General features: G+C 53.7%; 2 protein-coding genes across 7 annotated transcripts in view; both read left to right on the plus strand.

Moving 5' to 3' along the window:
* Positions 1 to 8,709, plus strand: Rpl22 (ribosomal protein L22). The gene is made up of 4 exons (XM_021159812.2): positions 1 to 170; positions 1,767 to 1,871; positions 4,327 to 4,451; positions 6,912 to 8,709. Exons 1-4 carry the CDS (start codon positions 159 to 161, stop codon positions 7,054 to 7,056), a joined length of 387 nt encoding a protein of 128 aa, XP_021015471.1. The 5' UTR covers positions 1 to 158; the 3' UTR covers positions 7,057 to 8,709.
* A 4,339-nt stretch (positions 8,710 to 13,048) lies between these two features.
* Positions 13,049 to 25,696, plus strand: part of Chd5 (chromodomain helicase DNA binding protein 5) — a 52,657-nt gene continuing 40,009 nt past the window's right edge. For 3 of the 6 annotated variants that reach the window (XM_021159625.2, XM_021159627.2, XM_021159631.2), the window contains exons 1-2: positions 13,244 to 13,427; positions 22,583 to 22,710. In XM_021159625.2, coding sequence (XP_021015284.1) covers positions 13,349 to 13,427; positions 22,583 to 22,710 — 207 coding nt within the window. In that variant the 5' untranslated portion in view covers positions 13,244 to 13,348. Of the gene's footprint in view, positions 13,428 to 15,955; positions 16,030 to 22,582; positions 22,711 to 25,696 lie in introns of those variants that run through there. The other 3 variants (XM_021159626.1, XM_021159628.2, XM_021159629.2) reach the window with 3 other exon arrangements.

The following is a 25,696-nucleotide window of genomic DNA, read 5'->3' on the forward strand; positions in this document are numbered from 1 at the left end:
GCAATAGCTGGCCGATCGTTACTTAGGTGGCAGGGAAGGGCGATCGAGAAGCAAGGGCTGATCGATTGAAGTTGCCTGGCTCCTTGCGTGCTCTGTGCGCTGCGGGCTCTTGGCGCCTGCGTAGTGCGCCCCGCTCCCTTTCTGCCTCCTCTGCCGCCATGGCGCCTGTGGTTAGTATGGCTCCGCGTGCGGCCGCGGTTCTGTGAGCGGCACGTGGGCCTGTTGGGCTGGCTCGGGCACAGGCTCGCGTGGGGGACTGCGCTCTGCAGCGTCAGCCCTGAGTGGCCTGGCAAGCGTGGCGGAGGAAGCCGGGCCCGCGGCTGGGTCCAGCACGTTGTGGGCGGAGAAGGCCGCGGCTCGACGCGGGGCGGGAGAGCCGAGGAAGCTCGGGGTGTCGGGTCGGGCTCCTGTTAGCGGCCCGCGGGAGCTTAGAGACTGCGGGCTGGATAGCATCGGAGCCCGAGTCCAGTCCGGGCCTCCGGGCCACGGGCCCGATTACTTGGGCGAGGGGCGGGGAAGACGTATCTGACCTGCCACCCGGGGCAGCCGAGTGGAAATGGCCCTCCACCTGGTGGCCGGGTTTCAGGGACGAGGCTTGGGCTTGCGGATCCTTCTAGCACCCCTCGAGGAAACTGCTGTTATTAGGGTGCAGCAGTGTACAGTTCCTAACTGGCGTTGGGCGAGGAGGAAGGCCCGATTCCATTCTCTGGGCTGAGGCTTGGCTGTGCGGCACCTTCGTGTCAGTCAGGCAGTTGTTAGAGATCTCTCTACTTGGACGAAGTGGTTTTAGGTGGTGATTTGTTTTGTAGTTGGGACTCTTAGGGTACATTTCCGGTCGTCTTGGTCTTTCCACCTTGGCCTTGAAATGCTTCCGTGCGTTTGTGTGCATTTTGGGTTAGAATCTTGTTGCGAATTTTGGGGGTCCATCGTGGGTAGGTTCTGTTGCTGATCTGACCTTTTCTCGGGGCTGGATTTAAAAGCAGTTAATTTGGTTGGTAGTGGGAAGACACATTGGGTAGAACAATCTTGGAGTAACTGAAAGGTTGACTCTGCAAGTTGTGTGGACGTCTCTTGAACGTCAAGGGAGGTAGTGTGTTTTTTGTGAACTGCAAAACTTGAGTAGCACAAATCCAGGTGAGTTTTAGAAGTTTCAGGGGTCTGTAGAGAGAGGATTGGTGGATGTTAATTTTGTAAAAGTCAACTGGACCCTCTTCCAGGGTGTACTTTGGAAGTGCTAAGTCACTGGTTAGGCAAGACACACTGAAAGTCCTAACTTTGAGGCTGGCACAGAAGGCATGTTGTGTATATGATTCCTCTACCATTCCTGAGAGGGTGGGTCTGTGGTGTGGGGATTAGATGCTAGGGAGGCAGATGAAGTGCTAGAGTCTGAAGACAGAGGCCTAGGATAGATTTCACACCAAAATTGCATGCAGAGCGCTTGTAGCTTGCGTTTACAAGTGAGAAAAATAAAGGTGTTTCATGGAGGGAAAACATTCCTTATTGTGGTTCATGTGCTGGCAGACCTTAGTGCTTGTAAAAATTGGGGTGTCTGGAGGGGTTGATTGGGACAAGAGTGCCAGTGACCCCCCCTCCCCCCTTTCCTCAGCATTCCTGAAGGGAGCCCATCTGTTTCCGTGGGTTGGTAAGGACTTTCATGACTGACATGATTGGGTTTTTAAGTTGTGTGTAGTGTGTGTGTGTGTGTGTGTGTGTGTGTGTGTAGGGGACTATCCGAGGCTTCATCCATGTTTTCTGTATACTCCTAGAAAAAGCTTGTGGCGAAGGGGGGCAAAAAAAAGAAGCAGGTTTTGAAGTTCACCCTGGACTGCACTCACCCTGTAGAAGATGGAATCATGGATGCTGCCAATTTTGTAAGTGACATTCTGTTGGGCCTGTGCAGTGGGGGGGGTGGTGGGCAGGGGTCCTTTCCTGGGGCGTGGCTTGTTGGGCAGTCCCCACTTTTTCATTTAACCAGAGCCAGGGCAGATTAAGTATTTGTTGCTGCATCTCTTGAGATAGAAGTATAATGGCAGGCTATGACATACAGGTGACAGAGCTAGTTGTTCTGTCTTTTTCGAATGGTTTCCAGAGATGACCTTAACCCTGAATCAGGCGAACACCATGGGTCTGTATGGGTCCACTCTCTGTCTGGGCAGCCTCGTCATGGTCGTGGGCAGCAGCTCACCAGCACCGGTGCCTGAGTGTGGGCTTCAGTCTGCTTACTTGGGGTGGGGTTTCTTTTTTCCCCACACTCTGCTATCCCTGAGGCTCCCCCTCATTGAAAAGTTTTTAAAGATTTTTATCTTTAAAATTTTGTGTATGTACGTTTGCTGCATGTATGTCTTCGCCATGTGTGTATAGGACATTGAATCCTCTGAAACTGGAGTTAAGAGTGGCTGTGAGCAGAGAATCGTGTTGTTGCTGAGAACCAAACCCTGTCCCTCCAAAAGAGCCACACGCTCAGCTCAGCTGCTGACCCAGCCGTCTCCAGCCCTGTCCTGACTTTTCTTTCTCCCTTTTGACTCTAAGCCGCAGTGTTCACCTTAGTTAGGGTTATTGCTCTCTGCAGCCCCATTCTAGCTCTGGGGACTGAGGCCTTTGGAGGTCAACATCTCCTAAGTTCACAGTGATTTCTCACATTGCAGAAGCTCAGCTGTGCTAAGAACAATTATTCCAAAAAATTTGAAAATTTACAGGGGTAACTTACAGCCATTAATATTAAGTACAAGTGGAATTAGCCTTGTGGCTACTAACCTTGTTAAGTGTACTCCTAATTTCTTTATTCAGTGACTTCTCTGTGGCTTTGGCCCTGTGTGTTTGGTGGTTTCTTATTTCTTTTTTTTTTTGTTTGTTTGTTTTGTTTTGTCTTGTTTTGAGACAGGGTTTCTCTGTGTAGCTCTGGCTGTCCTGGAACTCACTCTGTAGACCAGGCTGGCCTCGAACTCAGAAATCCGCCTGCCTCTGCCTCCCGAGTGCTGGGATTAAAGGCATGTGCCACCACACCTGGCTGGTTTCTTATTTCTTAATTAACAATTATTATGATTACTATTTTTTGAAGTGTCTGTGTGGTGGCCCACACCTTTACCCCAGCACTTGGGAGGCAGGGCAGGTGGATTTCTGTGACCATAGTGAGAATAGAATAAGTCTATAGACTACATGTATGCCTTATGCCATTGGGAACCAGAGGAGGGCGCCAGATCCCGGAGGATGGGAGTTCTAGGTGGTTATGTGCTGCCTGTGAGTGCTGGGAAGCACACTCAGGTCTCTCCTTGGGGTCTCTTTTTTTTTGTTTGTTCTGTTTTGTTTTTTTGAGACAGGGTTTCTCTGTATAGCCTTGGCTGTCCTGGAACTCACTTTGTAGACCAGGCTGGCCTCGAACTCAGAAACCCGCCTGCCTCTGCTCCCGGTGCTGGGAACACTGGAGTCTTAAAGGAGCTGAAGATGCTTTGTTGTTTAGTTGTCTTGGGAGTTAGCTCAGCCTCTCCTTAAGTGAACGGTCTTCGCTGTCACCGAGCCATCAGTCCCTACAACTGTAGTTCTGAGCTGAGAGGGACTTCGTCTCATTGCAGTGACAACAGAACAAAACAAAAAAGTCCCTTTTGGACGGAAGTCCCTGCAGCCCGAGGTGAATGGCTTGCCTCGGCTCACATGGTGCTTTGCAAAGTGTGCCTGGGCTCATGGGTCCCTGTCGCTTCTGCGGTACCATGCAGGTGACTCCAGGCAGGTGTGTAACCGTTTGTCTGTGTGTGTCTCTGGTCCTTACTAGGTGCAGAGCCGCGTCCTCGGCTGGCACTGAAACCATGCTCTGTGCACCGTGCTCTGTGCTCAGAGGCTCAGCCGTTGCTTGCTGCTTTGCATGCTCATGTTCAAGTTTGGGTTTCCGTGTATTCTTGACCCCTGTGCTTGGTTTTTACGTTGAGATCAGGATCTCGCTTTGTTGCCCTGGCTTATACACTCTGACCATGAATGTGCTGCCCTCTAAGCCTTCTGTGGGGGACACATTTACTCCTGCATGGAACCAGTCAGGAATGTTTGTGCCAGGACACCATCTTCAAACTGCATGAGGTTATGTTGAATAATGCCAACATGAATTTGCCTTGTAAGCTTCGAGACCTAAGTCTGATCCTTAGAGCCTCGTAGAGGAAGACTCAAAGTTGTCCTCTGGTCGTCAGACGCACACCATGGCACACGGACCCACATACATGATGTGTACATACACACACAGATTTTAAAGAGAGAGAGCTGTGGGTTAGTGTTGTGGGACGGTCTGAACTGGTCTGCCTTTGAGACAGGTAAAGCCATGCGCTCATTGGTTGGTTTCTGCAGGAGCAGTTCCTCCAGGAGAGAATCAAGGTGAATGGGAAAGCTGGCAATCTCGGCGGAGGAGTTGTGACCATCGAACGGAGCAAGAGCAAGATCACGGTCACTTCGGAGGTGCCTTTCTCCAAAAGGTACAAGGGGCGTGTACCTCCTGCTGCGGTGCCAGGGCCGCGGATGAGCATGTGTGAGCAGATTGAGTTTTAGTCATGTGCATGTGTGCTCAGGTGCTCCCGAGCTGGAGCTGTCCAGTGTAGTTGCTGGGCGCTGAACTCTGGTCCTCAAAGAGTAGAGTGTGCCTGAGCCTTCTTTCTTTTTGGTTTTTCGAGACAGGGTTTCTCTGTATAGCCCTAGCTGTCCTGGAACTCACTTTGTAGACCAGGCTGGCCTCGAACTCAGAAATCCGCCTGCCTCTGCCTCCCGAGTGCTGAAGAGCATTCATTTTTAATTCTAGCTGTGTTTCTTGTAAGAGCTCCTGTGGCACTGAGAGCGAATGCCATGGTGGGTGGGGGTTTGACGCTGCTGGTGCTTTGCCCCCGGTGTGTGGGGATGCGGGTGTAAACCATGATGTGAACACTGCCTCTCAGTCGGGGCTGCGGCTTCAGAGCGCACGGGGTGGCTGTCTGGGACGGGTGAGGTGGGCTGTGTGCAACCAACACCTGTCCTGGTGAGCCTGTGGGCTGAGGCTGCCAACTGTGACTTCTCTTTCCTGACACAAGTTCTCTTTGCTCGGTGCAGGAGGGAAGGGGCTGTAGCTGGACTGGCTTTCTTTCCTTTGGGGGTGTGAAGGGGTTCTCCAGCTCAGGCCTGACCTCACAAGCTGCTCCTGCTTTTGGCTCCCATAGTGAGGTGGCTCTGTGCACAGTGGGCCTAGAGTTAGTCCGAGTCAGTCTAGACGTTGCCTTGAGAACCTGGGTTGTACCTTAGCATTTTCCCTGCTTCTGTTTCCAGAGTGCTGGGACCACAGGCTGTTGCCCCGTGTCTGCTTATTGCTTTCTTGATAATAATGCTGGTTTCTGAAAAAATCCAAGGTGTTCCCAAGTCTAGGACATCTTTTTTTCTTGCCTTTGACCCTGTTTACTGTGAGCTTTGAAACTACTTGAAGTTTTAAGTGAAGCTCTTGAAAGCATGACCTGGGAAAACAGCACTGTAAGCTGGCTTTTATGTAGCCCAGGCTGTCCTCAGCCTCAGATCCTCTTAGGTACTGTAGCCCAGGCTGTCCTCAGCCTCAGATCCTCTTAGGTACTGTAGCCCAGGCTGTCCTCAGCCTCAGATCCTCTTAGGTACTGTAGCCCAGGCTGTCCTCAGCCTCAGATCCTCTTAGGTACTGTAGCCCAGGCTGTCCTCAGCCTCAGATCCTCTTAGGTACTGTAGCCCAGGCTGTCCTCAGCCTCAGATCCTCTTAGGTACTGTAGCCCAGGCTGTCCTCAGCCTCAGATCCTCTTAGGTACTGTAGCCCAGGCTGTCCTCAGCCTCAGATCCTCTTAGGTACTGAGATGCGCTACGCATGCGCTATGGAAGCTGGCAGTTGCCTGCTTATCTGCAGGGAAGCCTGGGCAGAGCTGAACCCTGTAGAGTGCTTTCGACTGCCCGTGAAGTTGTTGGTTAATACGGGTCCTTGGTGGGCCAGTGTTTACCTGCTCACTTGTCAGTTTTCCCAGGAGTCTATAGAAAGTGGGCTTTGGTTTGTTTGTTTCTGAGACAAGGTTTCTCTGTAGCTCTGGGTGTCCTAGAACTTGCCATGTGGACCAGGCTAGTAAGTATCCTTAGAGTAACTTAAAGAGCTCCTCCTGCCTCTATCTCCCAAGTGCCCAGCAAAAAGCAGGCATCTTGAGGCCGGTTTTGTAGTGGGGAAACTGAGGTGCATTGAGCTGGATTTGCCGGGTCTCCTCATTACAGCACTGAGAGTAGCCACTGTCAGAGTCGCACCTCAGGGCGTCTTCAGCAGTCAGGTGGTGAACACGGTTAGCTGGGTGGAAACAGCAGTGAAGGCAGCAAATAGATTTTAAAACATTGTAGTATGGCTGAGAGCTGCCCTGGTGTGGGGAATGCTTATCCCAAATGTGCCGCACTCTGGGCTTGACCCCAGCAGAGGAGGAAAAACCTGAAGATATTTTAAAGGCAAATAGACTACAATCTCGTAGCCTCAGGCTGAGCTGGGCAGATCATTTGAGGCCAGCCTGTGTAACAGAGTGTCTGGGTGGCCATGATGTGTATGGGTTGGGTCAGGGGACACAGAATGCTGGTGAGCAGCCTGGACAGCTTGGGCCCGCCCCCTCGGGGAGGCTTGCTGGATGTGGTGGCGCTTGGAGGTGGTTGGAAGGTTTAATGGTTCCAGCAGAGGTGGAAGGCGTGTGGAACGTCAGCTCACCTGTGCGGTCTTTCTCTAGTGGTTTCTCCAGACCATTCTCTAGACGTCTATGTTCTCACTTTTATTGCCAAGCTAGGGATGTGTGATAGACGCTTGCTTGCCTTGTTAGAGCACTGGCTCTGGTGTACTTAGCCTGTGTCTGGAAAACATCTTAAAATTGTTTTCAGTGCTTCAGAATGCAACAAGCCACCAGTCTGGTGTAGTTCTTGTGCTCTCTCTGCAGGTATTTGAAATATCTCACCAAAAAATATTTGAAGAAGAACAACCTCCGAGACTGGCTGCGTGTTGTCGCCAACAGCAAAGAGAGTTACGAGCTGCGCTACTTCCAGATTAACCAGGATGAAGAGGAGGAGGAGGACGAGGATTAAGACACATTGGTCTGCAATGTTTTGTATTAATTCATAAATAAAATTTAGGAACAAAACCCGGTGGTTTATCCTTGCATCTCTGCAGTGTGGATTGGACAGGAAGTTGGAAATGACAGGGACTGGGCTTTAACTGGGTTGCTGCTTCTTTGTATATAGACACTTTTTTCCTGCTCCCCAGTAGCAAAGGCCAAACAGAAGAACCAGGTTGGGGGCTGCATCTGACAGAGCAAGTAGATGGAGGCCAGGTGGTGAGCTCCAGCCAGCCCAAGTCTTAGAGCTGGTGGTTGGTTTTATCTGGTGCCTGTCCTCAAGCGAGGAGGGCTTGAGGCACAGTGTGGTGGTCCTCAGAAGCAGACAGGTGATTTTTTTTGTATGTGATTTTTCTTTTCCCCTGGGACAATGACAGCCAGTAAGACTGTTTCAGGGACTTTTGTGTCCAGGTCTGAACACTAGTCGCTCACAGTTGTGTGTACTAACCTTCCTTCCTATTGAAATAGCAGGGGTCTTTGAGTCTCACTGCTGCATGTTCTGCCTCTGTAGGGGTCTGTAAGTATGCTGGGCATCTGGGCTTTTAGGGGGCTCTCTATAGGGTGTCTGAGCCAGAGGTCAACAAGGGCTTATAGACAACTCAAACAAAGCCCATGGCTTGAGCAAGTCTGCAGCAAGCTGTTAGTCTAACCTCCAGCAGAGGGTGAGGCAGACAGCTTCCAGATGTTCCCAGTAGGGGGAGCCCCTCCAAGCCCAGGGCTCAGGAGGCTTACAGGGTAGGAACTCCAATACTGGTGAAGGGAGGAGGGCGTTTGGTGGGAAGATAGGGAAGTTGCTGCTTCCTAAACTGTCACAACTGGACTTTGATAGGAGTCATAGTCTGGGACCACAGCCCAGTGGTAGAATGCTAGCCTGGTGTGCTCCAGGTTTAATCTCCATCACTGCAGAAATGAGTCAAAGCTGTGTGTACCTCCAGGGCCCTGGGCATGGAAGGCCCTGTGGGGTTCCCTTGCCATTGTGTGTGCCTGGAGAACCGGCAGGCAGGAAATGTCTTTATCAAGGGTTACCTTGGAAGATGTCCCAACACTGTAGGGTGCTCTTGTTGTCAAAACCTGTGCAGAGGCATCTGCTTGCTCTCTAATAACAGTATGCAATGCTAAAGGGCTCACATACAGCCGGTGGCCACACTGGAGGCCTGGACATCCGGTGCCCACGAGTTCTGCTGCTGCTGTTTCCTCCAAGGAAACACTTGGTCCTCCGATCGAGTTTAACCTTTTGAGGCTTTGCAATCCCCCTGTGGCAAAGGCTCCAGTGTTTTCTATTTCTATGCAAACTTCTTGAAGCAGAACTGTTGCTGTCTTTCTCCTCTGCCCTCCGAGGAGGAGGCGGTGGCATTTCCTTCCAACTTCAGGTGCAGCCCCTCATGGCTAGCGGTCTTAAGTTTGTGACTTGGGTTTGCAGATTATTTGTTACATCGCCGGACCATGTGGTGGTCCTTAGCTGTAAACAACATTAACCCTGGGTTGATTTAGCCTATGCTTCTAAAAAATGGTCCCAGATTCTGCAACTTGTAATAAAATGGAAACTTGCTGGTTTTTATGCCTTTCTAACTCTTGTATTTGAATGAATGTTGATCACTTTTTGTATTAAAGTGGCTGACACATGGCTACTGTCACTGTGCAAGGCTTTTTTTCTTCTTCTACTTCACGCATCCTGTTAAACCTTCTCACTGGTTAGTTGCATCGGGCACAGAAAAGAGTCTCCTGTCTCTGCTCTCTCCCGTCTGTACAGTTGAGCCTCTGTGAGGTTGGCTGGAGTTGATGGAGCCTGGAGAACTGCTTTTCAAACAACTAACTTTTTCTGATGGGCAACGTGGAGTGGACCTGAATTGTCAGACCTGCCGTAGCAGCTGTATCCAGGCCCCTCCTAGACCTGTCTCCTTTATGTCTGTCTGGCCTTGTGCCTTACCTGTCTTTATCGGAAATGTTGGCACAGAACACCAGAGTTTTAAGCTGTGACTTCAGTTCACGGAAGTCATGAAACGGTACTGGCACAGGCTTGTTCCCTGCCAGCTGCGGTTGCTCCAGGTGCCCTCCCCTCCTTTGAGAGTTGGTGCAGCCCAGGAAGTATGTATGAAAGGTCTTATTTCCAGAAGACCCCCTAGTCCTGCACCCCTGCCTTTCGTAGCTTTCTCCCAAGGAGAAGCCAAGCAGTTAAGTGCACGGGTTTCCCTGCTGGTGCCTTGGCAGAGGTACTGAGCCAGCTCTGACCAGACACCTCTTAAGATACTCCATGTCTGGGAGGCCTCTTAAGCTGAGTGGGATACAGTTTACCGGAAGGTGAAAACCCTAGCGCGAAGGGATAATAAGTCACAGAGCCTGGGAGTTAGTATGGACACTGCTGTGTGGCCTCTTGGAGTGAATGAAATAAGCAGGCCAGGAGGGTGTGGGTCTCTTATAAGAGGTCACTACAGGGTGACCACACATGGGGGTGGTGGTATAAGAGGCTGGGGTACTATTTTTTTTTTTTAAATTAAGTACTTTCTTCATTCACATCTCCAGTGCTATCCCAAAAGTTCCCCCCCCCCCGGGGTACTGTTCTTTAGTTCTCATGGACATGGCTGGCTGGTGGCAGAAACTTCATTGTAGGGGGCCCCCATTGGCTAAATCATAGCAATTGTCCTGATTAGGGTTAAACCGGTGGTTGCTTGAGAAGAAGGGGGCGGCGTGGGGTCGGGTGGAGACTGGTTGTTGGCTGTCTGCTATCTCCATAAGGTGGCAGGGAGAGGGGGCTAGGAAGTTGGCTCGGTCAGGACAGTGCCAGACAAGCACAAGGACCTGAGTTAGGATTCTTAGTAACTGCGTGCGGTGCGGTGCTTCCTGTAACGCCCTGCTGGGAAGGCAGAGCCCGGAGGATCTCTGACATAAGCTCCAGGTTCAGTGTGAGGCGCTGTTGCAAAAGATGAGGTGGGGACCTGGAGACCTCCTCCACAGTTAGCAGCACTGGCTGCTCTTTTGAGAGCACCTGGGTTCACTTTCCCAGTGTCCACGTGACCACTCACAAGCACCTGTAACTCTAGTCTGGCCTCTGTGGGCACTGCATGCCCAGAGGCCAAGCACCTTGAATCCCGGCCCTCGAGAGGCAGAGGCAGGCAGATCTCTGTGAATCTGAGGCCAGCCTGGTCTGCAGAGTGAGTTCTAGGACAGCAGAGGCTACACCGAGAAACCCTGTCTTGGGAAAATAAAATAAAAAAATGAGTTTGTGTGTGTGTGTGTGCTAACAAGATGGCTCAGCAAACACAGGCGCTTGCCCTCAAACCTGAGCAAGTGAGTTTGGTCCTTAGAACACAAGGTAGGAAAGGACCGTTGTCTGATGGCCTCCACATGAGCACCACGACATGCTTGTGGCCATTCATTAAATAAAAAGCACACAAAGAAAATAGCACACAGAGAACTACAGAGAATTGACGAAGACCACACCGACTCTGGATTCCACATGCACCCGTAAAGACACGCATGCTGGAGGCTGTCCTAGATGATGCCAAGATACTACTGCTGTTTGAGACATTGTCTAGTGAGCTGCTCCCTAGCCTAAGCCCAGGCAGTGACGGTCAAATGCTTCAGGCGGACTACAGTCTCCATTTAAGGGCTGTTGCTCCAGGGTTCTTTTTCTGAGAAGTCTGGCCGCCTTCATGATGTCAAGGCCCACGCTTTTAGACAAAAATGACCAATCTGAGCCAGGTCTTGATGTCACAGATGGACACTGTCCTTCCACCCACAGGACAACTAGCCATCCTGAGTGGTTGTACCCTGCCGAAGAAGGTGCCGTGCGTTCACACAGTCCAGGACTGTGGTTGTCTCTAGATAGTTCCTGGGAGTGAGTTCACACAGCCCAGGACCGTGGTTGTACTGTGTATGCAGAAGGGGACCAGCTATTTCAGTTGTCCAGAAACAAAATGTGTTTCAAATTTCATAAAATGTTCCATGACTAACAGATTAAAAATAATTTTATTTTTGAATTGTCATCGAAGTGTAGTTACAAGCCCCAGGATCGGCACACACAAGACTCTTGTCTCCTAATAATAACTTTAATGAGAGGACTGGTCTCGACAATGGCAGTTTACAGGATGCTTACCTTTGGCGGTTGCTTTTTAACATCAGGCGTCCTGGGTCCATTGCCGTGAAAACACACATTTGATAGCTTAATAAGGTGTGTCCTTTAAAAATTACAGATTTGCAGTTTAAACATACACACACAGTACACACATCTCCCCCTACCACCCCAGTTTGGTCTTTGGTCATTCGCTAATGCTCCCCCAATGCAGCCACTGGGATAGCATCCTGAGTCCATATTCCATCTTCACTCTAATTTGCTGCAAATTAAGCGGTTGGAGCTTTTCTTGAAATATCTTGACTTTCTCAGCCTGGCCTTGAGAATCAGAGCCAGGGTTAATGGTGTATGTTACCTCTTTATACCTGTGCGCACGCGTGGGGGTGGCGAAGGTTTCCTGGTGCTGAGAAATATGTTACAAGTTTTTCTGACGTGGGACAGAAAAAGCCTCTGGAAAGGTTTAATGTTCAACAACAGAAGTCTTAGGGGCTGGTAATGGAGGGTGGGCATATTCGATTGAGTTGGGGATTTTCTTTCCTGGACTCTTGGTGGTCAAGGAGACAGGTGATCTGGTGAGAGCCAGCAAGCCCTCCCAGGGAGGAGGCAGACTCAAGCCTCAGTGGTCTGAGGCTCCCCCTGGCAGCAGACAGCCCAGGAACCATTTGGATCCTTAGCCACCTTCCTCCTGCTGGCTGGTTTTTCTGCCTTGTGCAGGGGACATCTACTGTCCAGGGAAGTGCAAAAGTGATCTGTGGTACAGAGGGAGAGTCCTAGTGACCTGCCTGTCCATCTTGGGAGGCTGGGCAGCCACCTCAAGAGGTCATGTCCTGAGGACACTCAAACCGGTACAGATTCATACGGTTCCCCAAAGGTGCTAAGACAGGGAAACCCCTCCTGGTGACAGCTCTAGACACTAGAAGCTATGGGTCTGTATTGCCTGAATGCTCAGCTCAGGCCTGTGCTCCTACCCTCTCAGGTCACGCAGGACCTGCCTCTGCTGATGGCAGTGAGGTACACTCCCTCGGTGTGTAGCCAGAAGCACGACATGAGGATGACTCGGACTTTACAGGACGTTGTGGGATTGGAGAGCTGGTGACTGCCTGCTGGGCCCCGACAACTTCTGTGCTCTTAAAGTTGCTGTGAGACCTTGGCTGCACCAGGCTGAACGCTCTCATTTAAAATTCTAGTCTTGCTCCCCAGGGCTCAGGCATCCAGCTTCACCTTTAACAAGCAGGGCTGGCTGGCAGCCGCCAACCCTTCTGCTAGGCGACAGGTGTCCTGAGTGGCAGTCCAGGGCACAGACCATACAGAGCCCCAGGGACCTGGATGTATTTGAGCTGGACACTGACCAATTTTGGAAAGAGGGCAAGTGTTGGAGGCGGGGGTGAGAAGCCATGGATTTTTCTGGATAAATTATGCCCACGGTCACCAGAGTGACCCATAAGTGTGGGACACATTTTCTTGGACTTCTCTTTTGAAAGGGGTTTGGAAACGTGGTAGCCTGAAACCGAGGTGGGATAAGTCCGCTGTGTAAAAGGCTAGTGGGCAGCTTCTGGCTCACCAACCATCCTGCCTCTCCGGCCCAAGTGCCTTCGCGGGCAGGGTGGCGACCGCTGGCCCTGCCTGGGGTGTGCGCGGGGGAGTACCGCTTGGATTCCCCCTGCGCCTGGGCTATCGAGCTCCCGCAGCCAGCTCGGTCGTCGTGTCTCCGGTCGGGCGGGCACCTCGACAGCTCCCGGCACCCGCCTCCCACCGCGCGCTCACCGAGCTGCCCAAGACTAGTCCCCCCAACTTGTTCTCGGCTGTTAACTAGTCGCGCTGGCGGAACGATGGGATGGGGTTGCCACAGCAACCAGACTGGACGTCACAATCCGGGCATGTGTGCCGCCCCCCCGCCGTGCCGCCGTGCCGCGGGCGCTGCCGCCGCCACCCTCGGCCGGCTGCGGGACTCGCGCTGCGGGGCGCGGTGGGCGGAGCGGCCCGGGCTTGGCGGGTGCGGGCAGAGGCGGCCTAGAGCTTGCGGGGTCGACACGGGGGGGTGGAGGTTTGGGGGGCTGGGGGGGCCGGCGGCCGCCATCTTCTTGCCGAGACCGCCTCGCCCGCCGCGCGGGTCCGTCCGGCAGCGCACGGGTTAAGGCTGGCACCGCGCCCGGCGGGAGGGGGGCGCCCACCTTCCTTCCCCCCCGCGCCGGGCATGCGGGGCCCGCTGGGCACCGAGGAGGAGCTGCCGCGGCTGTTCGCGGAGGAGATGGAGAACGAGGAGGAGATGTCAGGTGAGGGGGCGCGGGGACCTGCTGGCCCGGGACGCGGGAGGGGCGCGAGGCTGCGGGCTGCGCTCCCGCCCTGCTGGCGCCGCGCTAGCCAAGGGCGCGGGGCCGGGCGAGCTCCGGGGCGCGGCGCGCGGGGCGGGGTGCACTGGGACCCCCGGGCAAAGCCGTGGCGGGGGCCTGCGCGGGCTGCGGAGCGGGAGGGGGCGCGGCGAGCCGGGGTCAGCCGCGTGCCCTTGAAGGCGGCGGGAAGCGCGCGCCGCGGGCGGGGCGAGGACGGGCCGCGCGTGGGGAGCTGGCGATGCCCGAGCCGGGGAGCGCGGGCTCGGCTCCCGGCGCCTGACAGTCGCTCCCCAGCACTTTGCCCAGGCCGCCCTGGGTGCTTTGCGCCCTGGTGCCCGCCGGGTTCCCAGCCCACCCTGCTTCCCTGCCTGTGGGCCTGACGCCCCAGGGCCACCGCCCCTGCCCTTGCCAGCTGCGGCTCAGAATTCAGCCTCCTTCGTGTTTGTGCCTTAGGGGTTACCTTGCAGGATTTTTCAGTTAACTGCGCCCGTCCTGGCAGGGCCTCACCCTGTCACCTGCCCTCCCTCCCTTCTGAGGGGTATCACTTCTTAGCTTCCCAAGTCCATGGCTCCTCTTGGACTTCTGAGGGACTTGTGAGAGGCCAGAAGGGCCTCCTTCTCCCAGGAATCTACATCCCTGCGGACGAGGCTATTTCACACACTCGCACCCAGGAGAGAGCAGCACCTCCCAGCCTAGCATCTTCACCAGGGGCCACACCCCCTGCCCCCAGGCACCTCTTCTGCTGGCCAGCTTGTTTGTTTAGTGGATTTAACGCTGTCGCTGGGGCCTGCAGTTCAAACCCTCCCCTTTCATCCAGGCCGAGAGCCTTCCACGGAGGGTGAGGTATGCAGGGGTATGGTTTCCAGTGGCTGACTGCTCAAGCCCAGGCTGAAGCAGCCAGACCCTCCCTCTCTGAGAGGAAGGCGGCGGTCAAGCACGTTGAGAAACCTGTGGCTGTTTCTACTTAGGAGCCTGACTCTTCAAAGATCCCTGGTGGTGATTGGGGCGTGGCCTTTTGTGGCATTGACAGGGACGGTGGGCAGCTGACTGTGGATCAACAGGCCCATTTCTAGGTCTTCCGTTACACCGGACAGTGTCCCCTCCTTCTTCCAGCCTGGCCGTGCTTGCATCGGGGTTTAGGGCTTGGTGAGGTCTTGGATATCCTCAGAAAGGTGCACACACAAGGCTGTTGGGCTTGGATCTTGGTTCAGTTCTTATGCCTAATCTGCCCTTCCCCTCCTGAGCAGGTAGGAGATTGTCCCTTGGGGACAATCAAGTCCCTTCAGGAGCACTTCCAAGGCCATACAGAGGAGACGCTTGGCTTCTGTCTCTCTAGCTGGGAATTCTGAGCCCTGTCCATCAACCACTCCGACTGCTTTGCCTCCGGACCCTCCAGGATCCTAGCATCTTTCCAGGTCTCTGGTCTAAGTTTCTGTCCCCCCACCCCCACCCCAGTCCCCCACCCAGGACTTCCTAGCCATTGGTCAATGACCCTTCTTTTCTTAGACCCAGCCCATTGGTCCATCTGGTCTTCTCCCTACATAGTCTCACTGGGCTCCAACTCCTGATGCCTGATAGTATTGCTATGGAACCCAGCAGGTGCCATCTTGTCCCCGGGCCCTGGCTTTGACCTTTACCCGACTCTTGTCCTTGGCTCACAAGTTTGTTCTGTCCATGTAGATTCCAGCTGCATTGCATGATGGGACACCCGCTTTCCTCCTCACCACAGACTCTCTGGTCCATTGGAGGGGTTATTTGCTCTGGACCCTCTGTCAGTACCCCCAAGCGGAGTCCCTAACTGCAATCTGGACTGAGGATACCCGAGAGATGGTGCCTAATCATGAGAAGGAGTCTCTAGGGCATCCCACATTCAGGGAACCTGCTAGCCCAGTCAAGTCTGTCAGCAAGCAGTGTTGGCTGCCTGGCCCTGCTAGCTGCCTCTCAGGGCCCTCTTCAGCGTTGGGAGGAGCTCCAGGAAAGTGACCTCTTAGCCCCCTGGGGCCAGATGGGAGGAGCCAGTGTTCCGGAAGCCTCACACTAAGGCCCAACCAGCAGCAGTTGGACTTGGGTTTGTGAGAGTCTGTGCACTGTTTCCTACAGGGGGCTTTGCTTTGGCCAGCCCTCTCCAGTTCGGTGGTGGGTGGGTGGGACTGCTGTGAGGAACAGAGTCAGGGAGGCTCAGAGGTGTGCAGCTGCCAGATTCCCAGAGGAGTATGCTGCTCAGTGAGAGGACTTAGACTTGGATGGATGGAGGAGGCCTTAAGTCCCAGCAATGTTCTGGTTAGTCCGGTGGTGTTGGGACAAGCCCCTCAGCCCCTCTGCCTCAGTGTCCCCCACTTGTAGAATGAGTCCAGCACCAGCTACCTCATAGAAGGTTATTATGAGGTCTTGTAAGATAGTACACGTAGAACGTTCAGGTCACAGTGCCCCCGCACGTCGCACACAGACACACAGCTGACCATGGCAGGTGCATTGAGCGCCATCCAAAGGGGGTCGCTGTCCTGCCTTCCTAAGGATATGCTTCTGAGACTTGCACTCTTACCCAGTAAGTACCAGCCAGGGAACCTGGGTTGAATGAGGGCTGGGAGTGAGAACCCTGAGGAGGGGCTGAAGGCAGAAAGGAAAGGGCTCCTCAAGGCTTTTCCTCAGAGGTGGGCTCTGCTGGGCTGGAGGTCTCCATGGTTGGTTGGTCCAGTCCTTTCGCAATCACTTTCAAACTGATGAGCCCAGACTGTTTTCTTGCTGGTCCCAGGGAGACTTGCCTGGTCCTGGTCTCCATCCTACAGAGCTCCCTGTGGGAGTGTCTCAGGGTCCTTAGGGTCAGAGATGAGAAGAGAGTGGCTGCCATGACTCAAAAGGGTACTTCATTTGGAGTAGGGATGTTCCAGGGAGCTCAACTGTTTCAGCACTGCCCAAGCATCTGATTATCAATCCACAATAGCAACCACTTAGCCATCCATCCATCCATCCATCTATCCATCCATCCATCCATCCACCTACTCATCCATCCACCTATCCATCCATCCATCCATCCATCCATCCATCCATCCATCCACCTATCCATCCATCCACCTATCCATCCATCCATCCATCCATCCATCCATCCATCCACCTATCCATCCATCCACCTATCCATCCATCCACCTATCCATCCATCCACCTATCCATCCATCCATCCACCTATCCATCCATCCACCTATCCATCCATCCATCCATCCATCCATCCATCCATCCATCCATCCATCCGTCCGCCCATCTGTCCATCCATCTACCCATCCATCCATCTATCCATCTGCCCATCTACCCACCCACTCATCCATCCATCCATCCATCTGCCAATCCATCTATCCATCCATTTTCTGTCTGCCAGCTAATACTCAGCATTCATCTGTCTGTCCATCCATCCCACACTCATCTATCCACTCACAAGCTCCCCATCCATCTGTCCATCCACCCCACCATCCTATCCACTCACAAGCTCTCCCTATCCACACACCCACCGTTCCTGCATGCATGTATCTATTCACTGTCCATTTGTCCACTATACCCATCCATTCATTATTCATCCACCTGTTTCTGTCCATCTACCCATCCACCTACTCAACACAGATTTCTTTAATATTTTTGAGCCAGGTCCTGAGCAGTGTTTCTTGGGGGCTCTTTCTTTTTTTTTTCTTTTTCTTGGCAAGGCCTCACTATTTAGCCCTGTTCTGGAACTCATTATATAGACCGGGCTAGGCTGGGATTAAAGTCATGTGCGGCCACACAGGCTTCTGAGTGTGTGTGTGTCTTGCCGAGGAACCCATGAGACTTTTCATCTCTAATTCTGGCTTCATCTGCCTCTCCCTGGCTCTTTCTCTTGCTCCGTTCTTTCCATCAGTCTTTATCTGGTCTCTTTGGCATCTCTGCCTCTCTCGTCCCTGTGTCTTCCCGTGACGTGCCTCCGGTGTTGATCTCCATGTCTTCTACTCCTTGCCTCTTTCTTCCCACCATGCCCTGCATCTGATGGGGGGCTTCTGCCTGCTTCCCTGGGCCGTCTTCACTCTCCCATCTCCCAGTCATGTAGGCTAAGAGCCTCTCTTGCTTCTCTCCTCCCTCATTCTCAGGACGGCTGCTTTCTTTTATGAGATGCCAATGAGGTGATGTCTGGATTTTGTTAAATGTCATAAATAAATTATTAATTGCCTCTTGTGTGGTTGCACTGCTCTGGATCTGCCGAGGGCCTGTGCCACAGGGGGAGGTCCAGAGATGAATGAGATCTTTAGTCTAAGCTTCTCAATATCCAGAAGTCCTATCCTAGAGTTCTTCCACCCCGTGACCCCTCCTAGATTCTTTCTGTGTCACTCAACTGCACCCAGCCCTGGGGGGGGGGGCTCACAGTTCTGCCCAGGAAGAAGGCTACAGTATGAAGACCATTTCAAAGATGATCAGTGGGCAGGCCTTTAGGGCGCCGGGTCAGGAAGGGGTGGGGGTTAAAAGCCCTTGTGCGTCTTTGGCCTTCTTCCTTCCTGACCACTAGGTGGCCCTCTTCCCTGCTTGGAGATGGGTTGTAGGGTTTGAACCTGGAAGGAGCCCCTATTCCCTGGGTTCTGGGAAGGACAGGGGACTGAGCTGGCTCTCCATCAATGGCTCATTTGCTCGCCTCAGACACAAGTGATGGAGATCTTGTCTTAGCTCCTTCCGCTGACCCCCTAGTCCTCCCATTCACAGAACCAGACATAACTTCTATGAGAGTTCCTGTTGGAAAAGCTTCCTGGAGGCTTGTTCTTCCTCACAGGAAGTGGGGCCTGGAGCCAGGACTACACCCTGGGTGTAGATTTCTAGATCTGTCCTGATTTGCCCCCCCCCCCCCACTCATCTCTCAGGCTCTGGGAACTCTCAGATCCAGAGCTGACTTTAGTCACTTCAGTGGTCCTGGGGTGCAGCCCTGAGCTTGACACACAAGGTACACGGCTGAAATACTGAGTTCTGGGCAGTCCAAGGCCTGGAGGGCAGAGCAAGGGGAGGCCTCACATACTGGTATGTACCTTTGGCCCATGTTGCCACGACTGTCCCCTCGGATAGCGGTGGAACCGAGATATGGGCAGATGAGGAGGTCCTTAGAGTCTTATATCTGTAAATGGGGGCATTGAAATATCTTATTGAGACAATGTCTTGCTACGTAGCCTGGGTTGTCTTCAAACTTTGATATTACCCCCAGACTGTGGAGTGCTGGGATTAGCGACCTGTGCCATCACAGCTGGCTCAGTGCCACTGCTATAATTTACTACCTGGGAAGGGTTACCCAGTTCACCCAGTGGCAGCTGGATGATGCAGGCCTGCGCTGGGGGCTGTGCGGCCAGCTGACAAGGGGCAGAGAGCAGAAAACACTTTACCTGGCAGATTCTGTCACTGACCCTCGAGCTGTGTCCCATCCCTAGTCTCAGAAGTAGCCTCCCTTACTCAAGCCTGTTCTGACTAGGGCCACTTAAGGAGTTACCAAGCTAATGGTCCTAATTATAGCTGCCTGGGATCGATGGAACCTCCGGCTCGGGGGCGGGGCAGGGCTGGTGTTTGAGGGTACCACCAGGCAGACCAGAAGGGCAGTGGGGCAAGCCTCCAGCGGCTGACTGTTGGCAGGGCAAACTCCCTCACTCTAGGGGAGTTGCATCTCCCCCATGGGCCACAGACCCTTTGTTTTAAAGCCAGCCTCTGACCTGTGCCTGACAGATGGGGCTGTGGGGAGGAGGAACAGGGTTGACAGACAGCACAGGTCTGAGACATGGGTGTGGCAGCCCATGGGGGTTGCTTGAGGGTGACTCTGGAGTTTGCTTTGAGAAGGCTCAGGACCTGTTGCTGCAGAGGGGGATGGCTCGTGTGAGAGGAAGGAGCTGAAGTGTCCGTGCAGACTGAGTGTGTGGGTGATGGGTGGAGCCAGGGTCACAGGCCAAGCCTCAGGTGTCTGTCCTCAGGGCTACCAGAAGCTAAGTGAGGACAGGGAATGCTTGTTAGAGATAGGCATGGTCAGAGCTGGCTCCCCCATCCTCATGTGCAAGCTCTGAAAATTTCCCAGAGGGAAAAAAAATTTTTTTTTCATTATTAAGCAGGCAGCCTTGGGCTGTGAGGTTGTCTTGTGGAGGAGCTCTGTGTGTGTGTGTGTGTGTGTGTGTTTGTGTTTGTGTGTGTGTCTGTGTGTGTTCCGGATGAGTTGCAGCTAGCTTGGGGGCTACTTCCTGCCCTCTTCAGTATCCACGAGTGGACCCCAGGCTTCCTTCCAGAACATTCCTAGCTACCTGTGCACCTCCCCCCATCCCCCATCTCTTCTGCTGGTCACTTGGAGGACATGTGCTGGGCTGGCTTTCTAAGCCTGGGGATTCCCCTGCTGGGTGGAGACAGAGGACTGCCCAGAGCAGGCAGGAGGGAGAAGGGCCCTCTCGGGATTGCATCAGCCTGGAGCCGGTTACATAACCGCTGTGGATGGCTCCCAGGGGCTGGGAGCTTCTGGCTGGCTGGGTGTCTGTGGTGTTGGGAGAGTACACAGGTGTGGATGGGTATCCCACTGGTCACCATAGCCTGGCCTGCTTCCATCCTCGGCGCGGCTGCCCAGGCTCCGCCACACCTAGATGACACCGGACACTGAGGGCCTCTGGCACATTAGAGCTCAGAGGAGCCGTGGGTTACTTCCAATATCACCTGGCCTCAGCTTGGATCCCTGGCCCATGGTAGCCTAAGTCAGGAACTGCCCTCTCCCTTGTGCTCTGGAGTCCTGCCAAGACCACAACAGCTGTACCCACTACATGGGCCCTGTGTTCTCTGTAGCTGGGTACTGTGGTACTCAGTACTGTGTTACTTCTCTGTAGCTGGGTACTGTGGTACTAAGTACTGTGGTACTTCTCTGTAGCTCGGTACTGTGGTAGTCTTCCAGGGATGACCTGCATTTGGACTGTACTCAGGCTGCCTTCCTGCAGCGGCTTCCGGTCCTACCTATAGCTTGCCTTCTCCTCTCTGTATTGGCTGGCTGCTCTTCTGGATTCCCATTCGTACAGTTGGAGGGGGCTGGAACTTGGCTGCACACTATCCCTGGCCTGGAGATTCTGGGGAGCTGTGTTGGCAGGCAGGGCTGCTTGTTCCTTGGATGGGGGGTCCTGGTGCCAAGGGGTACTTTGCCCCTGGAGGAGGATCTAAATGTGCAGATTGACTGTGTAGGGTTCCGAAAGGGGATCATAGCCACGCAGTGCCCTCTGAGGGTGGGGTATGTGTGATTGGTTAGCCACCCAGTCTGCGGAGCCACCAAAACCAGTGGGAACCTATCTTCCTCCCTCTGGACTCTGGAGTTCAAGAGATTCAAGGCTGGCAGGTAGACTTGTGTGGGACCTGAGAGATGGGTGATGCCTCTCTATGCACGCATGTGAAGCACAGGCTCTTCTCTACTGTCTGGCCACCCCTAGACGCTCGCTGTGCACAGAACAGGAGGTCGGGCCGGAGGAGCCAGGTCATGGGCTGGAGAAGGTCCTTGGGCCTTTGGAGCGACTTCATTCTGGAACTCTCCTTTGCCCCTCTGCGTGGCTCTCCCCCTTCCTCCTCCCTACCCCCCATGACTGCCTGTCTCCTTTGCCCCTCTGGGTGGGGCTGCTTCTTTCTCTCCCTCTCTCCCTCTCTCCCTCCCTCTCTCTCTCCCTCTCCTTCTCCCTCTCCTCTCTCTCTCTCTCCCTCTCCTCTCTCTCTCTCTCTCTCTCTCTCTCTCTCTCTCTCTTCTCCCTCTCTCTCTCTCTCTCTCTCTCTTCTCCCTCTCTCTCTCTCTCTCTCTCTCTCTCTCTCTCTTCTCCCTCTCTCTCTCTCTCTGACTGTCTTTCTACTCTGGGTGGTTTGGTGACCTGCAGATGACCCTCCCTATCTTTCCTCTGAGGTCACGTGAATCTGATGCATGGAAATACTGTTTCAACTTGGGTTTCCTCAGTGGGTAGGGGTCAGGCTTCGGATAACCATGTGCCCCCCAGTACATCAGAAGTCCCTTTCTCCTCTTGGGGTGGCATAGAGCGACTTAACCACCTTTTAAATGACCCTAGGCCCTAAGTCCACCTTAACTCCTCTTGGAATTTAATTAAAAAATGTGTGTGTGGTGTGTGCACCCGAGTGTGGGGGTGCATACAGATATGGAGGTCAGAGGAAGACACAATGCCTTCTGTGTCACCCTCTACCTTGTTACCTTTAGACAGGATATCTAACTGGACTGTAAATCCCATTTGGCTAGGCTGGGTGGCCGGCCAGCAAGCTCTCCTCTAGCAGGCATGTTCAGCCACGTTTGGCTTTGGCCTTTAATTGAAATGAGAGACTTTGGGATTCACAGGCAACTTCTGGAAAACCCACGTGTACAATGGGCTGGGCCCTGTGCATCTATGTTGGGCGTGTGTATTGATTTCCTGCACAGAGCTAGGCAGGGAACCAGTGTGGTCTTGAATACCTCAGTAAGAGAGAATCCTGTTGCCAGGTGGTGGTGGCTCATGCCTTTAGTCTCAGCACTCAGGAGGGAGAAGCAGGCAGATCTCTGTGAGTCTCAGGCCAGCCTGGTCTACAGAGCAACTTCCAGGACAGCCAGGGATACAGAGAAACCCCATCTTTGAAAAACCAAAAACCAAAGAGGGAACTTATCAAGCCCATGACTGATTATTGTGCTGATTCCATTAAGTGTTTGGCTGATGGAACCCGTGTCTCTTATTGTCTTATTCTCAAGTCACATCTGAGCTGCACTTGAACCTCTGGGGGGCCAGGACAGGCTTTCCTCAGCTTGGGGTCTCTGTTGGGTCCCAGCCCTCCTTGGCCAGCTAGCGATGATGCTGGTGTGCCATGAGGCCACTTCTCCCCCAGGTCAGTAAGGACACCAGAGTATTGAGTTCATGACTAGGTGGCGATCTGACCTTTGAAAGGTCAGAGAGGGCAGGTGACCTGTGCCGTCTACCAGAGCCGACATGACTGCTGTCCCTTGACTTAGGACCGTGGTCCTGTGGCTGCGATGGGGGCATGTGGTGGTGTAGGGGTCTCGTGGCTCGCCTTTGGCTCTGTGTCCCGTTTTCCGGCTGAGAGAAACTGAAGGTCATTCCTCTCCCTTCCAACTCCTGCAGAAGAAGAAGACGGTGGCCTTGAAGGCTTTGAGGACTTCTTCCCTGCAGAGCCTGTGAGCCTTCCCAAGAAGAAGCCGAAGAAGCTGAAAGAGAGCAAGTCCTCCAAAGGAAAAAGGAAGAAGAAAGAGGTGAGGCACATGGGGGGCGTGGCGTGGAGTCTGGGAGAGTGAGGCATGGCGTCGGGAGGGCGTGGCGTGGCGTCGGGAAGGGCGTGGTGTGGGGAGGGCGTGGCGTGGCGTCGGGGAGGGCGTGGTGTGGCAGAGTGGGCCGGGACCCTGCATTGCATAGCATGGAAATGTCATGAAGAAATGCCCCTGGGATGGAAATAGCATGTTCTGTTCCTTAAGAAAGTTGGAGGGTCAGCTGTCCTGTCCCGAGCTGGGACACCGTGACACTATCCCTGGCATAGGCTGAAGAGGCAAGGTGGCATGCTTACTGACATGACATGACACTTCTGTGTGCCTCGTACTGATGTGCTTCATCTCTGGGATCGCCCTTGGACATGGGTGGTGTGGGGAACCGAGGCAGACATGTAGCTTAAAGTCACAGTTCTCAACCCCTGCATCTCTGGGCAGCCCCGCTGGGAGGGTGGGTTATGTACTTGGTCCACCAAAGACAGCGATGGCCTTGTGCTCCCGACTCAGGCTTTAAGCTGGTTTTCCTGGGTCCCCAGAATGCAGGCTGAGTGTAGAAAGAAGCAAGGAGAGAGAATGATGGTGCAGGGTAGGTGGGAGTCACTGCCCACCCAGGTCTTGACTCTGTCCTCTTCCTTTGTTGGGAATGTGTCAGATGTGGACCCGGCAAGTGAGGGATGACTGTGGAGAGGATCAGGGACATCTGAGGGACCTGAAGCCTGTGTGTTTTCTCTTCTGTTACAGTGTCTTGTCTAGGGCTGTGAGCAGAGCCTAACCCGAGGGTTCCCCTTAGCGATGCATAGCATCCCCCCTGAGCCAGTTAGTTCTTCAGTGTCCCTTCTAGCCCACACCTACTCTGTCCTTGCTTTGCATCTTGGTGTGTGTGTGCATGTGCGTGTGTGTGTGTGCACGCTTGCTACCCTTTGTTCTCCTGGAGTCTCTTTGACCCCTCAGCTTTGACCTCTCCATGTGGCTGAAGACTCTCTCTCTCTCTCTCTCTGTGGTCTTCTGGATTGATGTGTTTGTCTCCTCCAAAAACACCCCTCTCCTTACCACAGGGCAAGTCAGTAGCTGTCTCCATCATGAAGGAAGGAAGCAGCTTTCTTTGACTTCTCTATACTCTAAGGCTTCCTCCAAGGTGTCACCAAGCTCTCTGTCCCCATTATACAGATGAGGAAGTGGAGGCAGGGTGTAGGAGCAGGTCTTGTGCTTGGAGAACTCCACACTGAAGGAGGTGCTAGGAACCGGCTTCCTTTGACATGCCCTGACCCTCCCCCAATCTTTCCAACAGCCACTGCTTCCTCCTGTTAGTGCCCGGGCCTGCAGATCTGTCCCGTGTCTGGGTGGTGGATAGGTTCAGGATTGTGAAGCCCTGGGATTCAGGTGCCCAGACTTTCTGGTTGAAGCTGTGAAGTCCCACTCTGGTGCCACTGTTCCCCACCCCGGACTTTGGGATCCTCCGGCAGAGAACAGGGTCCTCCCCAGGCTTGCTCTCAAATGCCAGGCCATAGGCTGGGACCATGTCAGCTGTAAGCAGCCCCAACAGGGCTTCCCAGGGTTCCATTCTAAGCAAGGCTGTCTTTTTTCTCCCTCCTTCCTGGGCCAGGCAAGGCATGGGGTTGCCATGGCTCTGGTAGGAAGGAGGTTGGAGATGGGGAGGGGCTGTAGGGCTGGGGGTATGGTGGCCTCCAAGGTAAGACTCAGGAAATCTTTGCCCAGTGATTTGGGTCTCTAGGCCTCTTTTTCTGAGGACATGGTTGTGTTTTTTCCCTGTACCGTCTTCCTCTGGTTCGGTCTTCTTCCTCTGGTTCGGTCTTCAGCCGCACACACTGGCTCTTCCTCCAGCCTGTGCTTGGTTCTTCTGCCGTATTCATCTCTCTCAGTCTCTCTCCACTTCATTTTCCCACTCCCCTCCCATTCCTCCCTTCTCTCTTTCATTCTCTCCTCTGCCCCGGTGGTCGCGGTGGTCTTTCCTTAAGATGTAGCACCGCCTCTTTAAAAAAGTGGAGCATGGAGGGAGACAAGGTTGTACTATATGGAGGTGACCCTCTGGCCAGGGGCGCTTTCCTCGCCTTTTCCATCCCATCCCATCCAGCAGCTTGGCTCTCTCTCACCAGCTGCAGGATCTGGGGGTGGGGGTGGCGGTCTGTAGCATGCTATTTACAAAGAGGAAGAGCCGTCTGCCCGCCCACGCACCCACCCGGCAGCCCTGGATCACGGGTGTGGGAATCTCCTTCCTCCCCCGACCCTACCGCTGCATCCCCCACCAGGTGACTCGTGCCAGGCGCCGAGGAGCTGGAGCAGGTGGGCTCTAAGGCAGTGGTTTGGGCGGAGTGTGTGTGTGTGTGTGTGTGTGTGTGTGTGTGAGGGGGTTGGGGGTGCGCACAGGCAAGCAGCAAGCCCTGGTTTCTGATTTACATAAAATAACCGGGCTGCAGCCGGAACCTGAGCATATGTAGATGAAGCTCCCTGTCAGACCGGGAGCGCAGGAGGGAGAACTGATTTCAACCTGTACTGCAGCGGTTGCCATGGCAACCAATTATTCAGTGCTAAATTATAACTGTTTATAACACTGGTGAATGGGAGGCTCAGATTTCATTCTTTTTTTTTTTTTCCTTTTTCCCTCTCAGTCTTGGAGGACCCCAAGTTGAGAATGACCAACTCCCTGAGTTCTTCCTTTAAATCTAAATACTGTTTTGTTTTGTTTTGTTTTGTTTTTCCCCTTTTCAGGAGATGAGATGTGGGCTGGGCATAGAAAGAGGGTGGGGAGAAAGGGAGATAGGAAGCCTGGAGTCAGAAATTGTGGCTCAGGGAGGGAGAAGGGTTGTGTTGGACTCACTGCTTGGGGTCTCCACCAGCCATGGCTGTCCTCTCAACAGGAAAAGGGGGGCTGAGCAGAGAGAACCCTCTTTGCTCCCACCTGGGTGTGGCATCTGAAGTGCTTTGCATGTGTCTCCTGAGGTTCTCAAGTGCTCTGTTA

Source organism: Mus caroli, chromosome 4, assembly GCF_900094665.2.
Source record: "Mus caroli chromosome 4, CAROLI_EIJ_v1.1, whole genome shotgun sequence".
Taxonomy (NCBI): domain Eukaryota; kingdom Metazoa; phylum Chordata; class Mammalia; order Rodentia; family Muridae; genus Mus; species Mus caroli.